The sequence below is a fragment of the Periplaneta americana genome, chromosome 7, assembly GCF_040183065.1.
Source record: "Periplaneta americana isolate PAMFEO1 chromosome 7, P.americana_PAMFEO1_priV1, whole genome shotgun sequence".
Taxonomy (NCBI): domain Eukaryota; kingdom Metazoa; phylum Arthropoda; class Insecta; order Blattodea; family Blattidae; genus Periplaneta; species Periplaneta americana.
In genome coordinates, this window is record NC_091123.1 from 120840637 (window position 1) to 120854587 (window position 13951).

General features: G+C 34.5%; 1 protein-coding gene across 1 annotated transcript in view; it reads left to right on the forward strand.

Moving 5' to 3' along the window:
• The first annotated feature begins 9879 nt into the window (after positions 1 to 9879).
• Positions 9880 to 13951, forward strand: part of LOC138703407 (phospholipase A1-like) — a 122049-nt gene continuing 117977 nt past the window's right edge. The window contains exon 1 of the mRNA XM_069831232.1: positions 9880 to 10214. Coding sequence (XP_069687333.1) covers positions 9992 to 10214 — 223 coding nt within the window. The 5' untranslated portion in view covers positions 9880 to 9991. The remainder of the gene's footprint in view (positions 10215 to 13951) is intronic.

A 13951-nucleotide genomic window follows, 5' to 3' on the forward strand; every position in this document is an offset into this window, starting at 1 on the left:
GTCCATTCATCATTGCTGTGTAAGCGTATCTTTCCAGCTCAATTTCTTCCATTTGATTTCCGATCTATAATTATTTTAACTAGTCTATTGTCCTCCATACGATCAATATGTTCATTTCAATTAATTTTCCTATTTCTTATACCCCAGATCATATATATATATATATATATATATATATATATATATATATATATATATAACAGATTGATCATCCCTATCTTAAAATCGTTAGCACTTTGAAGAGAACAACCGCCAGGATCGCCACCCGTCCGCCGTAAACGAACAAGAGATGGCAGTACAGTCGTTAATGCGATTCAAATGGGAGTTATGACGTGACTCCTTATGTAACAACTAGATGGCAGCATAGTAAACCTGACAAAAGTTGTTACCGTCAAAGTCTATAAGGCCGAGCAATCTGGGTATATGATCTAGGGTTATACAATCATTATTTACAGGTTCAATTTTGCATTCATCCCTAATTATGTCGCTTCTGATTCTATCCCTTATTGATTATTGTGTAAGGCAGCTTATCTACAATAAAAAATCATTTTTACTAGGGACAGACGAAACTTAAAAAAAAAAAAAAAAAAAAAAAAAAATCAGGAGCCATTTATTTCTATCCTGATTTTTAGAATAAGTGAAACGCATCTGGATACTTTAGATATAATTAAAGTTTGGAATTAAGAAATGAAAAAAAAAAAAATAATAATACATTTCAGTACAAACTTAAAATAAAAAAAAATATGAGTACGTACTTCACGAATCTCTACAAATTACAAAAAATCATTGTAAACATTTTAAGTGTTTCAAATGAAAAAAAAAATCCTTTTGATATAATAAGCTTACGTTTTATTTCCTAATGACGTTCTCGCTATCAAATTCTTCTATTGTAGCACTCATTTCAAACCGCCTTATTTTGTTTTCGTATGTTCACCGAACAGGAGACCTCAACTAAATAGATTTGGATGACGTCAAGCTATATCCACACTGTTGCGGATTACTTAGAGGTTTTAGGTAACCAAACGCAGGATTCTACTGATAACTCAAAGAGTATTTTAACAAAACTTTGCATAAACGTATAGTTCTCCCATGTAAACAACATTTTCTAAAATTTTAATGTAGAATGTATAGTTTACTTAGCAAAAGAATATTGATTTCATACTAAATAAAAAAAAAAGATCACCTATTTAGGTAACAACCACAACTGTAGCAAATTCATTTCATTAGTTTCATTTGAGGAAAGTCGTTAACTAGCGTTTATAGACTTGGAATACTGCATGTTAATATTAAAAGTATATTTCTCACATTTTTAGTGATATTACTGTTTTTTTTTCAATCTTAAGGGGAAGAACCTACAGGAATGATCAAATATATGGCAAAATTAACATTTATTTATTCACACGGAATAAGTATTATATGTCTTTTTCGTGTTAAATTTTACCGTATCTGGTTAATATGTTTCAGCCTGTTATGGACCATCTTCAGAACTGGTTGGTGCTGGTCTTGACGCCTTTTGTTTGTGTTTCCTGTTGAATTGTATTTTTTTTTGTAGTGTAATGTGGAGTCAAAGAGTGTGTGTGTTCTGAAATTGAGTTGTGTGTTTAACACGAGAAAGACAAATATAATACATATTCCGTGTGATATAGTGTTAAGAGTTGTGTAATCAAGATGTATTTATTTATTTTTTGTCTAAAAATACTTCATAGTATTGACTTCATTTGAGCGAAATTTCAAGGTCGTTAGGAAGAAAATAATTGCTTTTACGCCATTTTTAAATATGTGCTCAAACTTCTCCGTTGAATATCAGGCGTTTGTTTATTTTACATTTTTCAATATTTATTAATATGTAATATCTCAGACAATTATAGAGATCATTGAATAAAATTTTCAGGGCATATTTTCACATTATACATGAAAAATTCTGTAAGAGGAAATTGTCATATTGTAAGTTAAAGTATAAGTTAAAAATAGATGTGCACTTTTCATTTCTGTTCATGAAAATGCAAAATAAAAATAAAAATAAAAAATTCTAAAAATCATCAAATAAAATTGATTAGGAGTCTTTTAGCTTTCATTTAAGGCAAGATTTGTGATTCTGTGATACTCTTGAGACCAGGTACCGTATTTACGCGAATATAATGCGCACCTTTTTTTGTCCAAATGTAGTATTCAAAATTGGGGTGCGCATTATATTCGATGGCGTATTAGAGTCGAGTGCAAATCCGTTCCGTACGTAGTTCGCCGGTAAATTCATTCAAATATTTTATCGTTTGTTACGTCATAACGCATTGCTGTGATTCTCGACGTCGTTACAGTTATTCATTTACCGGTATTTATTCGTTGGCCTATTATTGCATAGAGCGTTTGAATGATTGTAAAAGTATTCAAGAAATGCTGCATTTAAAATGCTTTGGATGACGGGGAAAGAGGAAATGAATCGATTGACGAAGACATCTCCGAGGATTCCAGTGATGAAAGCATTAATGAATAGTGGTTTACTTATCGTATTTCACGTAACAATAGTCTAATTGTATAAATTCTGTGTTCTGACAGTTTACGTTCAGATGCATTGTTGTATTAAATATAAATTTAAGTAAATACCGTATATCCTGCCATTGATGCGAATTACATTCAAAACAAACTCTTTTTTTTATGATTTTAAGTTTCAAATTTGGGGTGTGTATTAGATTCGATGGCGCATTAGATTCGCGTAAATATGGTATTTATAATACTGCATTTTTTGCATTTTTTATGTCTGTGACTGTACCATAAAGAGCAAAAGTGAAAATGTATATAAAAGACTTCATACATTGATATGAAACTATGTTAAGGAAATAGACGCTCTACTTAAAATAATATGAGAAAAGAAATTTCCTGTAAGTCCTTTCCCTTAAATTTGGGGGCAATTACTCATCTGTTCCCCTAAGTGACGTCCCTGTTAAACTCAGAGCTCAGTATTGGTTTGAGATTGTATGCTAAAAGACATTCTTTTTATCGTCGTTATAAGTAACATTGTTTTGAAAGTAATGCGATTTCCCTTTCAGCAATCGTCTCATGAGCTATACTTGTCTGCGGTGAGTCATCAAAATACGCTTGAATGGTCCTCGCTGTTCCCCAGCGTAACGGTCGCCTTGTCCGCGAGTTACTCGTGCGTACTGTTTATCAACTACAAATGACTTGGCAGAATTGGGAATTTTACGACTTCACGCGCAAATACTTAGGTGGATTTAATGGTGTTATTATAGTTATCGTGAGCAGTGGCGATTCCTCCATGAAGGATATGAGGATGATCCTACAGTTTAATTTCGTGCCTCTGAGGATAGAAAACATTTTAATTACAAACTTTGATTTTCAATGCGTCCCGACGTAATAATTTCCTTTACGCTTCCACTTTTTGTTGTGAGTTGTCGCCACTCCACAGCTCAGAGGAACCATCCAAATATCTTACAGCAAACGGTATTTCTAACAGTGAAGTTAGCGGAGAGGGGAGGTGCGGAGGACGGGGTATGACTTGAGTTTAACCGCGTTTGAGGATATGACCGCCTATCCTAATACTACGACCTTTCTTTCTGGGTGATGGAGACCCTCTCAGAGACTACAATAAGAATTTTCAAGTACCCTTTAGCCTCCTTACATGCAGTTCATTGGTCATTTTAAAAGAATAGAATAAACGAAATAATAAATAATTTAAATTGATATAATATAAACAATACAAGAATTAACATGACTTTCAGATGACAGGACAGACGAAAGAATATCTGAAGTTGTATTTAATCATTTAGAAGAATTTAACTGTAGCAAGAAATTATTTGCGCAAAAGCACGACGGAACATCGGTAAATATCGGGCAGTACAATGGCTTAGGAGCCATCTTCGCAACTAAAAAGGGGAGGAGAATCGAACTTCACTACAAATAAACTGCCAGTTACAGAATGGTAAGTCAAAGACTAACATAAGCCTACTTGTATTGATTTTGCATGCTCTATTATTATTATTATTATTATTATTATTATTATTATTATTATTACTATGATTAATATTAATACTATTATTATTATTATTATTATTATTATTATTATTATTATTAATATTAGTTTCTATCTTGGTCATCAGTCGTCAATCTCATATCCTCCATACAAAAAATATCACGAGTCGCCACTGATTGTGAGATATGGAGGTGGCTTATGCACAGCACTTCTGCCCATATAAAGTTATATAATTTTCCGTACGTTTTTATTCCACTGCTGGAGACTGAAGTAACTGCTGAATTTAAAGGGCGATAACTGCCTTACAAGGGAAATACCCGAGTTGTCTGGAAGAAGTAACAGATATTTCTACGTTTGTATATCATTAGCAGGCTTCGAGACTTCGGACCCAATAGACCAGTTCAGTGGGAAATCCGCATAACGGCGTACTGAGTATAGCGGCAAAGCGTACAGTGAGTGGGGGTACTGTAGAATGAATGCCAACAAATACGCAAAGGAAAACGCTCTGGATTTGAAGGTTCTGACGAATAATATTTGGTTTTCATACAAACTGTGTCTGAAACTATTACACGGTTAGAGAAGTCAGAGCAAGAGATGCCGAAGCCCTCAAATTAATTTAGAAAATGATGCAGAGAATTAATAAGACATCAAGTACACAGGTTATTGAATGTATAAAACAGAAGTGGAAAGCAATTTTATGTAAAAATAACGGAAATGGAACATTGTGTAACATAAACAGCAAATTAGTGGACATAGAGTCACCCGAGAATAAAGGACTGTCTCTTAGAGATGCAATGATGTTAGGTTTTTTCGTTTTGCTCCTATCACGTCATGCGGCGTAGAGCGTAGCTTTCTACAGTACAAACTTTGGCAGATAACCGAAAAAGATTTACGTCTGAGACACTGAAAATGTATCTTGTAATAGGTACATTGCAATACGGTGCTGTAACTGCACTTCCAAAAGACGACCAATAGGATAAATGAAAAAATTAAAATTGCTACATGCTTATTTCCACCATTAACACTATGTATAATTAAACACAAATGCTTATAAAAGATAGGAGAATAAATGTTTTTCACATTCTTTTGACATTATCATTGTGTAATGTATATTTACTTTCAGAATGTACATATGTGTGTTTCCCCATTCTACCGTACTCTACTCTAAATAGCAACGTTGTTACCTCAACATATCTCTATCTACCTGCAGCGAGTCAACAACCTATAGTGCATACACAGTAAACTTATTGTATCGGGTCCAAAGTCTCGAAGTCTGATCATTAGCAAGAACTAATAACGTAGTTATCGAATCTAAAAAGATACATCTGATTTTTCCAGTGCGTTTATGCAGAGGCGACCTACACACTTGTTACGTTATACATCACAGCCATCATTTGTAACAGTTTTCATAAAGCACACTTACATAAAAAAAACTTTTTCTTTACTAATGACGAGTACTTAACTGTTCGTCATTCACCAATATGAAGTCAGTTGAATACTTCAATCTATCGACAGAATGTCAGTTGAATACCCCAATTTGTCGACAGAGTCACTGCTCACAGTGCGTCAAAGGAGACTGGTTTGAATGTCGGATTCGTGAATCGAATGATCCAGGTTTACTGGATTTTCGAAGTCCGAGAACGCCAAATAGCGCAAACCTGTTCAACAAATCTCCTCTATTGCCATCTCGAACGAGATGCTTTTCCCACCGATGGATTTGTTGCAAGCTACTTACATACTTGAATCGAGCTTGAATTGTTGCCACATTTTTAGGCCTTCCATCTTTTCTCTTGAAAAAAAAAAAACAACTTCTTTTCATCTCATCAATAATGGCAACAGTTGATCGAGCTTTCCTTTCTGATGAGGGTACATTGGGATGATTCATCTTCGTCTTCAACAGACTTGACTGATCGTGAAGGCAGTCTTGTATCTGTTGCTTTCTCGTTGTCTTCGTCGAATAGCTTTCCAATCGGCAGTATTCGTTCTTTAAACCAGACATGAGGTCAGAGGACTGTATTGCGTTCGAATCGCCTAAAAAGTTCGGCTTTCGATACGATTTGCGAGAATGTGTTCATTGCGAGTCACCGGCACGAATTAGATGTTCCTGGTTGTTTGGAGCAGTTTCTGGACAATGATAATTGGATGAGCCTAACGTCTCACTATTGTAACGATTGCATAGCATAATTCACATCAACAATAAGAAATGCCTACATAAAATATATTTCAGACAAAAATAGGAAATTAGCCTACATTTAAACATCGATTACAAGGAAATTTCATAACATCATGAAATGCTGTAGTGATCCTAGTCGTTTTCTCTTCGTTGATGAAGAATGTTTCTCCTTTACAACATGTCAAGAACTGTGTTATTATCAACCAAAATTTAGATATCCGACTCTTCACGCTCTCCACAGCCAAAAGTATAATTTAAATTATTCCGGAAAAAAATCAAATCATGCTGCTCTTTATCCAACATTCTGTTCTGCATGCTTCTTGGTGGACGTTGTTGGGTGTAGTTTTGCTCGTCGCCACAGTTTCTCATTATCTTACACTTATTTTGTATCCATTTTACAGGCGTATCATTTTTTTTTTTTCAAATTTCACAGTCAGATTCACTAGAAACTTCGTTAAGCTGGCGAGTGCTCTCCATTTTCCACAGTTGTCAACCCAGTTCTTCTACAGCAACACACGATCCCAAGTTAGCACTGTCGACAACGAAACAGTGACCGAAGTAATAGACTTGGAATACTATTAGATGGTAAAGAAGGATGAAAAGGTCACAATCATGTACAGGGACATTATTTTATTTTTACTTCAATTTTTATTGTACCTGAGTTTTTTAATGTACTTCCCTCCCATCCCTTGTCCTAGTCAACTTGCACCCGTCCTCCACACAGAACCAAGACCGCATATGCAGTCAAAGTCGCCTTACGGCCACAATATACAGTATTGAGTGAGTTTAGTACGTTCCAGAAATATGGTCGTATTTTCCAGTGAATAAAGTGCATCCATTATTTAATCACATTTTCGCACAGATACTGTGTCCGTTTCGTTACGTCGCTTCCCGGTGACCCCCACCCGTTTCTGCTCGCCCCTCTGTAAAGGCTAGTAGTTGGGCTGTCTTGTGCTTTTCTGAAAGCATTTGCTGTTAGGAATTGGACGTCTACGTAAATTATAAAGTGATTAAAATAATTTAAATAAAATTTCCTCATTAAGTAAGTAACTTTCACGTGATTTCCCTCCTTTCTACGACATAACCACTTGGAGTGCACATCGGTTAGTGCATCTGGCCGCGAAACCAGGTGGTCCGGGTTCGGGGCAAGTTACCTGGTTGAGGTTTTTTCAGGGGTTTTCCCTCAACCCAATATGAGTAAATGCTGGGTAACTTTCGATGCTGGACCCCGGACTCATTTCACGTCATTATCACCTTCGCCTCATTCAGGCGCTAAATAATCTAGGATTTTGATAAAGCGTCGTAAAATAACCTAATAAAATAAAAAAAAAAAACACTTTGACGGACAGTAGATAGCATAACTGGATAAATGTATCTGTGCGGATCGGGCAGAAATGAAGATTGAATTTACACTAGTAAGGTACTCTATTATAGAGAGGTACAGAATTACTTCAACAGGCGTAGGATTGTGGCCCACCATGTCGACTGATTTGAGTGCTTTGCATTATTTCTTTTGGGGTTACTATAAAACATCCTACAACAATGAAAAAATTAAAGAATTACATTCAATAAAAAATACATTAAATTTCAGAAGATATGCTTATAAACTTTTCGATAATATGTACAAAATAACTGAAGCATATATCGAAATGAACGTCTACCATTTTCAATTGTTTGTTTAAAATATCCAGATTTTGATTAATTTTCAATTTAAATGCACTCTTCATATAATACAGTAGAACCCCGATTATCTGTCACCCTTTTAACCGATTGGCGGATTATCCGACTGCCTATTTCTCGCTCTTTTTTTTTCTTCAGAAATAAATAACTTATATGAAGATCTGTTTTGTACATCATATTATTAAGTTATACATATGTTTTTGCTAGAGAGTGTTATTACAAGCCTTTATCGTTACACAGCACTGTCTACTGTTCCAATTGTCATTCTATAATATCACTTGTATATAAAATGTCTTCCACGGGTGTTAACAGAAAAGTGTTGTTTTAAGTATCGAAAAAAAAATGGAAATAATTGAATGGTTTGAGAAAGAGAAACTGTAGCTCATCTCGCAGCAGAATACGAGATTGGAGTTACAACTGCGCGATTTAATAAAAAAAAAACAAGGATAAAGTGTAAAAAAGTATGTAAAGCTACAGTACAATACAGTACAGACCTCCTTTATTCCTATCTTTTCTAGACGGTCATTACAAAAAGACTTCCTTGTCCCTTAAAAACCCGTTGTTGACAACCAGTCTTAAATTAGTGAACTTCTGCTTCTGATCCACTACATAGTAAGTTAAATACAAGACCATGGCGGAAATTACAAAATATATCATGGTACGGATTATCCGATTTTTTCGATTAACCGTTCAGTTCCTCCCCTTCATTACCACGGATAATAGAGGTTCTGCTGTATGCTAATGTGCTGTGGACAGTGTACTATACATTGCATAATGAATAGGTCCGCCTGGATAGTTCAGTTCGTGAGTAAAAACACTTATTGTTAAAAGTGTACTGTATTTTGATTAAATAAAATCCTAACGAAAATTATCAAACTCAAAGTCGTAACATTTCATAGTTTACGTAAATGGATGCACTACTTTTCTTCCCTCCTATAAGTTTACCTAGTAAAGTGATTTGTCTGTATTTTATACTAGTATCACCAAACTCCGGTCTTGGAAGGGGTAACAAACAGTCTTTCTGGTTCTCAACTGTTAACCCAAAGGTATAGCCAGGTTAATATTTGTAATGTTAGTAAAAACAAAATGATGTCCCGGTACAATGACATGGACTTGGGCTATTTCTTGTCGGTGGAAGGTCATTCTACCTTAGCAGAGCTAATATCTAACGAAATCTTGATTCGCAAAACAAGCTACTTGGATTGTTGTTTTATTTGGGTCCTATGACTTGTATAGCCTCTATAATAAGATGAAAGTAAATAAAATTTCAAAAGAAATAATAGTCAATTCTCCCCACTTCTAGATACCTAGTAGCACATGGTCTACTCCCTTGAAGAGTTACAGAACTGGGACGTGTACAGTAATATGTTGGGTTCATGTTTGAAGACGATATTTAAGTTGCAGTTTGTGTCTGTCAATATTAATTTAACGCAGCCCTCTTAAGTCCTCCGGACACCACGGAGTCTAAAATCTTTTAAGCACACTCTACTTAGAAATGTTTTTATTGAACAGAACTAGACTCTTGCGGAAGTTTCTAAATAGTCTTAAATGACCAAGTTGTTATTTTTTCTCTCCTCTCTCTTCTTCTTTTTTTTCTTTTCTTTTTTTTTATCTTGATATATTACTTAATCATTTGTATTTGTATGCCATTTAGTACGACTTTGCTAATCAACATCTTATGTCTTGTAATCCACATGTATTCTCCTATTAGTATATTAACTGTATAATATATCTCAAGTGAATTAATCGTCGAATTTATCTCGAGCATTTTAGGTCTTATAAATTGTGTGTTCGTGTGTGTGTGTGTGAGTGTGTGTGTGAGTGTTATGTAACTGATTTTGATTATGTGTAATTTTCTACTTTATTTTATATATTATGTAACAGATCTTGAATATTTGCAATTTTATATCATGTATCTGATCTTGACTATTTATAATTATCTACTATATTTTATGTAATTTCTAAGGTACCTTCTTTTGTGTTGTTTTGTAATCTAATTTTGTATTTCATGTATATTATTGAAACCTGGTTGAGTGGAAGAGAAGGCCTCATGGCCTTAACTCTGCCAGGCAAAATAAACCTACTACTAATACTACTACTACTACTACTACTACCACGGGTGCACGGAAAATACTTCTTGCAATGAAGCAGCGATGGGTGCACTTGGTTATTGGGCAGTGCCGAGGGAAGAACTAGGGCGGATCAGTGGATGGATGCGAGGTGGGAGCAGAGCTGTGAAAGTCAGCGGCGGTTTCTCTGACTGCAGTCCGTGTCATCCAGCGCGACGCGGTGCACGAAGACCGGGTAGCAAGTGGAGTATGCGGCACGTCTCCGCCCACGCGCTCTTCTGGGTTCTGCAGTCCCTTCTGGTCCAAGGTAAGCAGGAGCACCCGGTGAATCGTTTATATCTCATAGGTAGCGGACGGACTTCTAGTTTCTCACCTAATTTGTTTACTACGTCCTAGACGTATGTTATTCAGATATCTCTACGTTTCATGTACACAGGATCCCCCTATTAAAATTATATAGAACCTAAAACAGTTAAATGAACTACAAACTCCTACAAATGCCTAAAAACTATGTTTGTGCCTGAAAACCGTCTTTTTAATATTCTGCGTGTATTTAAAATAAAAATACCGGTACTAAAATGCAAAAATAACCAAAAAAGCCTACAAAAATGCTATTTAAAATGTAAAGAAAAGTATTTTTTTAGACAAACACTGGTCTGACAAATTCGTTCCATATTGATTTTAGAAGGGGAGGAAAAAAGATTTAACTTATTTCCTAGAACTGAAGTTCGTTTGGAATAGTTTATCCTAGCATAAAACGGGTGGCAGGTTGTTCAAGTTAAGCGAGAGCTTATAAATCAATTTTCGCGTCAGTGCACCTCCGTTTGCGAAATGAAACTGACCAATCTCTTTACTGATAGAATCTGAGTCTTCAGTTCAATATCACTCATTTTTCAGCACCAGTTCCTTGTACATAAATTCCACCTAAAATAGAATAGACCTAGTAACTTCGGTTGGTTGTTAATGTCTTTCCTTCAACGAGTGGTCATTTGTGAGTACTTGCGCAGGGGGGAATAAGTGACGACGGAGTATTGATATAGAGGCGTGATAATTTTTCTATTGAAATTTTTACAATATTTCAATTAGTGTAAATCAAAACAATATGTTAATATAATTATTACATTCAAAAAATTAAACTAAGAAAGATACTTTCGAAGTAATGGGCCGCCATGATGGTCGATTGGTTGGATCACTAGACCTATAATGCTTTGAACCCGTGTTTGATCCCCGAAGTACGTCACATTTATTACATTTGAAAAATTAAATAAAGAATTTCACTACATTGTTTCATTACAGAATGGTCTTCTTGTAATTAAACTGCGATAGACAGTCAATCCCGAAACTGTATGTCACGTGCATTTGTTTGTATGTGGAATCATTCCTACGTCAAATAAAGATCAATTTTATAGCTTAACATAAATGCAACAAGCAAGAAAAATTTGCACTGTGGTGCTAACTGGTCTTAATTTGCTTAACGATACAGGTACTTTAAAATATCGGTAAATTATACATGGACATCATTTTATTTTTGCTAACATTTCTAATATTAACCTGGCTATCTTTGGATCAACGATTAAGAACCGGAAACACAGCTTGCTACCTCCTTCCACGACTGGAGTTCGATGATACTGGCGTAATATACAAACAATCACTTTACTAGGTTAGGAGGGAAGAAAAGTAGTTCATCCATTTACATAAACTAGGAAATGTCGCGATTTTGAGTTTGATAATTTTCATTAGGTTTTTGTTTAATCAGAATACATACAGTATTAACAATGAGTGTTTTTACTCACGAGCTGAGCTTTCCATGCGGACATATTCATTATGCAGTGTATATTATACTGTCTACAACACATTAGCGTACACTATAGAAAATGAAGTTAAATTGAAAAATAATCATAATATGGATATTTAAACACATTTTTGAAAATGGTGGCCGTTCATTTCGATACAGGCTTCAGTTCTAATGTGCATATTATCACACTATAGACTACTGTACGTAATTCCAATTAATGCAATATTGAAAGCTCTTTCGTCACTGGAAAACGGGAACATATTTTTGGAACGTACTATTTACTATGACCGTAAGGCTACTATGACTGTATATGTGGTCTTGGATCTGTGTGGAGAACGGTTGAACTTCATTAGTAAAAGGAGTGGGAGTGAAGTACATTAAAAAACTCAGGTACAATAAAAATTGAAGTAAAAATAAAATGATGTCCCTGTATATTAGTACTTTATGTACAAAAATATTAACAAACGCAACAGATACGAAAAATCTGCACTGTGGTGCTGACTGGTCTCAATTTGCTTAACGATACAGCTAAATTAAAATACGTAAAATCATGTATTAGTGTATTATGTAAAAAAATATATATTAACATAAATGCAACAGACAAGAAAAAGTTGCACTATGGTGCTAACTGGTCTTAATTTGCTTAACGATACAGCTAACTTAAAATATCGGTAAAACATATACAGGGACATCATTTTATTTTTACTTCAATTTTTATTGTACCTGAGTTTTTGAATGTACTTCATTCCCACCCCCTCTACTAGTGAACTTGCAACCGCTCTCCACACAGAACCAAGCTTATACAGTCAAAGTCGCCTTACGGTCTTAGTAAACACAATCAGTACTGAGTTAGTGAGTATAGTATGTTCCAGAAATATGTTCGCTTTCAATATTGAATCATATTCTCGCACAGGTACTGTCGTCCGTTTGCCTATGTCGCATCCCGGTTTCCCCCACCCACTTCTGCCCATTCCTTTGTGGCTGGGCTGTCTTAGTTCTTTTCTGAAAACATTAATTTCTGTTAGGAATTGGACGTCTACGTAATATTATATAACTGTTTAAAATAACTTAAATAAAAAGGCCTCGTTAAGTAATTAACTGTCACGTGATTTCCCTCCTTTCTACGACCCTCGACAAAACCACTTGAACGGATAATAAATAGCATGTCTGAATAATTTTATCTTTTCGGATCGGACAGAAGTAAAGATTGAATATACAGTATGTAAGGTACTCTTTTATAGAGTAGGTACAGAATTATTTCAACATGAGTTAGTAGTACGAAAGACGAAACTGGTAATTGGAATTAGGTACAATAGTATATAGTGCGATAATATGCAAAAAAGAACTGAAACCTGTATAGAAATGAAAGGCCACCATTTTCAAATATGTGTTTAAATATCCATATTATGATTATTTTTCAATTTAACGTCATTCTCTATATTGTACGCTAATGTGCTATAGACAGTATAATATGCGCTGCATAATGAATACGTCCGAACGGACAGCTCAGTTCGTGAGTAAAAACACTTATTGTTAATACAGTACTGTATTTTGATTAAAGAAAACCCTAATGAAAATTATCAAACTCAAAATTGCGATATTTCCTACTTTACGTAAATGGATGAACTACTTTTCATCCCTCCAATACCTAGTAAAGTGATTTATTTGTATCTTACGCCAGTATCATCGAACTCCAGTGGAAGGGGGTATCAGACGGTGTTTCCGGTTCACAACCTTTAAGCCAAAGGTATAGCCAGGTTAATATTAGAAATGTTAGTAAAAATAAAATGATGTCCCTGTATTAGTACATTATGTAAAAAAAATATATATATATATTATCATAAATGCAATAGAAGAAAAATCTGCACTGTAATGCTAACTGGTCTTAATTTGCTTAATGATACAGCTAACTTGAAATACGGTAAAATCATATATTAGTATATTATGTAAAAAAAAATTAACATAAATGCAACAGACAAGAAAAAATTGCACTGTGGTGCTAACTGGTCTTAATTTGCTTAACGATACAGCTAATGAAAATACGGTAAGATCATATATTAGTGCATTATGTAAAAAAAAAAAGTATTAACATAAATGCAATAGAAGAAAAATTTGTACTGTGATACTAACTGGTCTTAATTTGCTTAACGATATCGGGAAAATCATATATTAGTACATTAAGATAAACAATATTAATACAGTACTTTCTATATAAATATGTGAGTATATTAATTTATTTATACTTATAG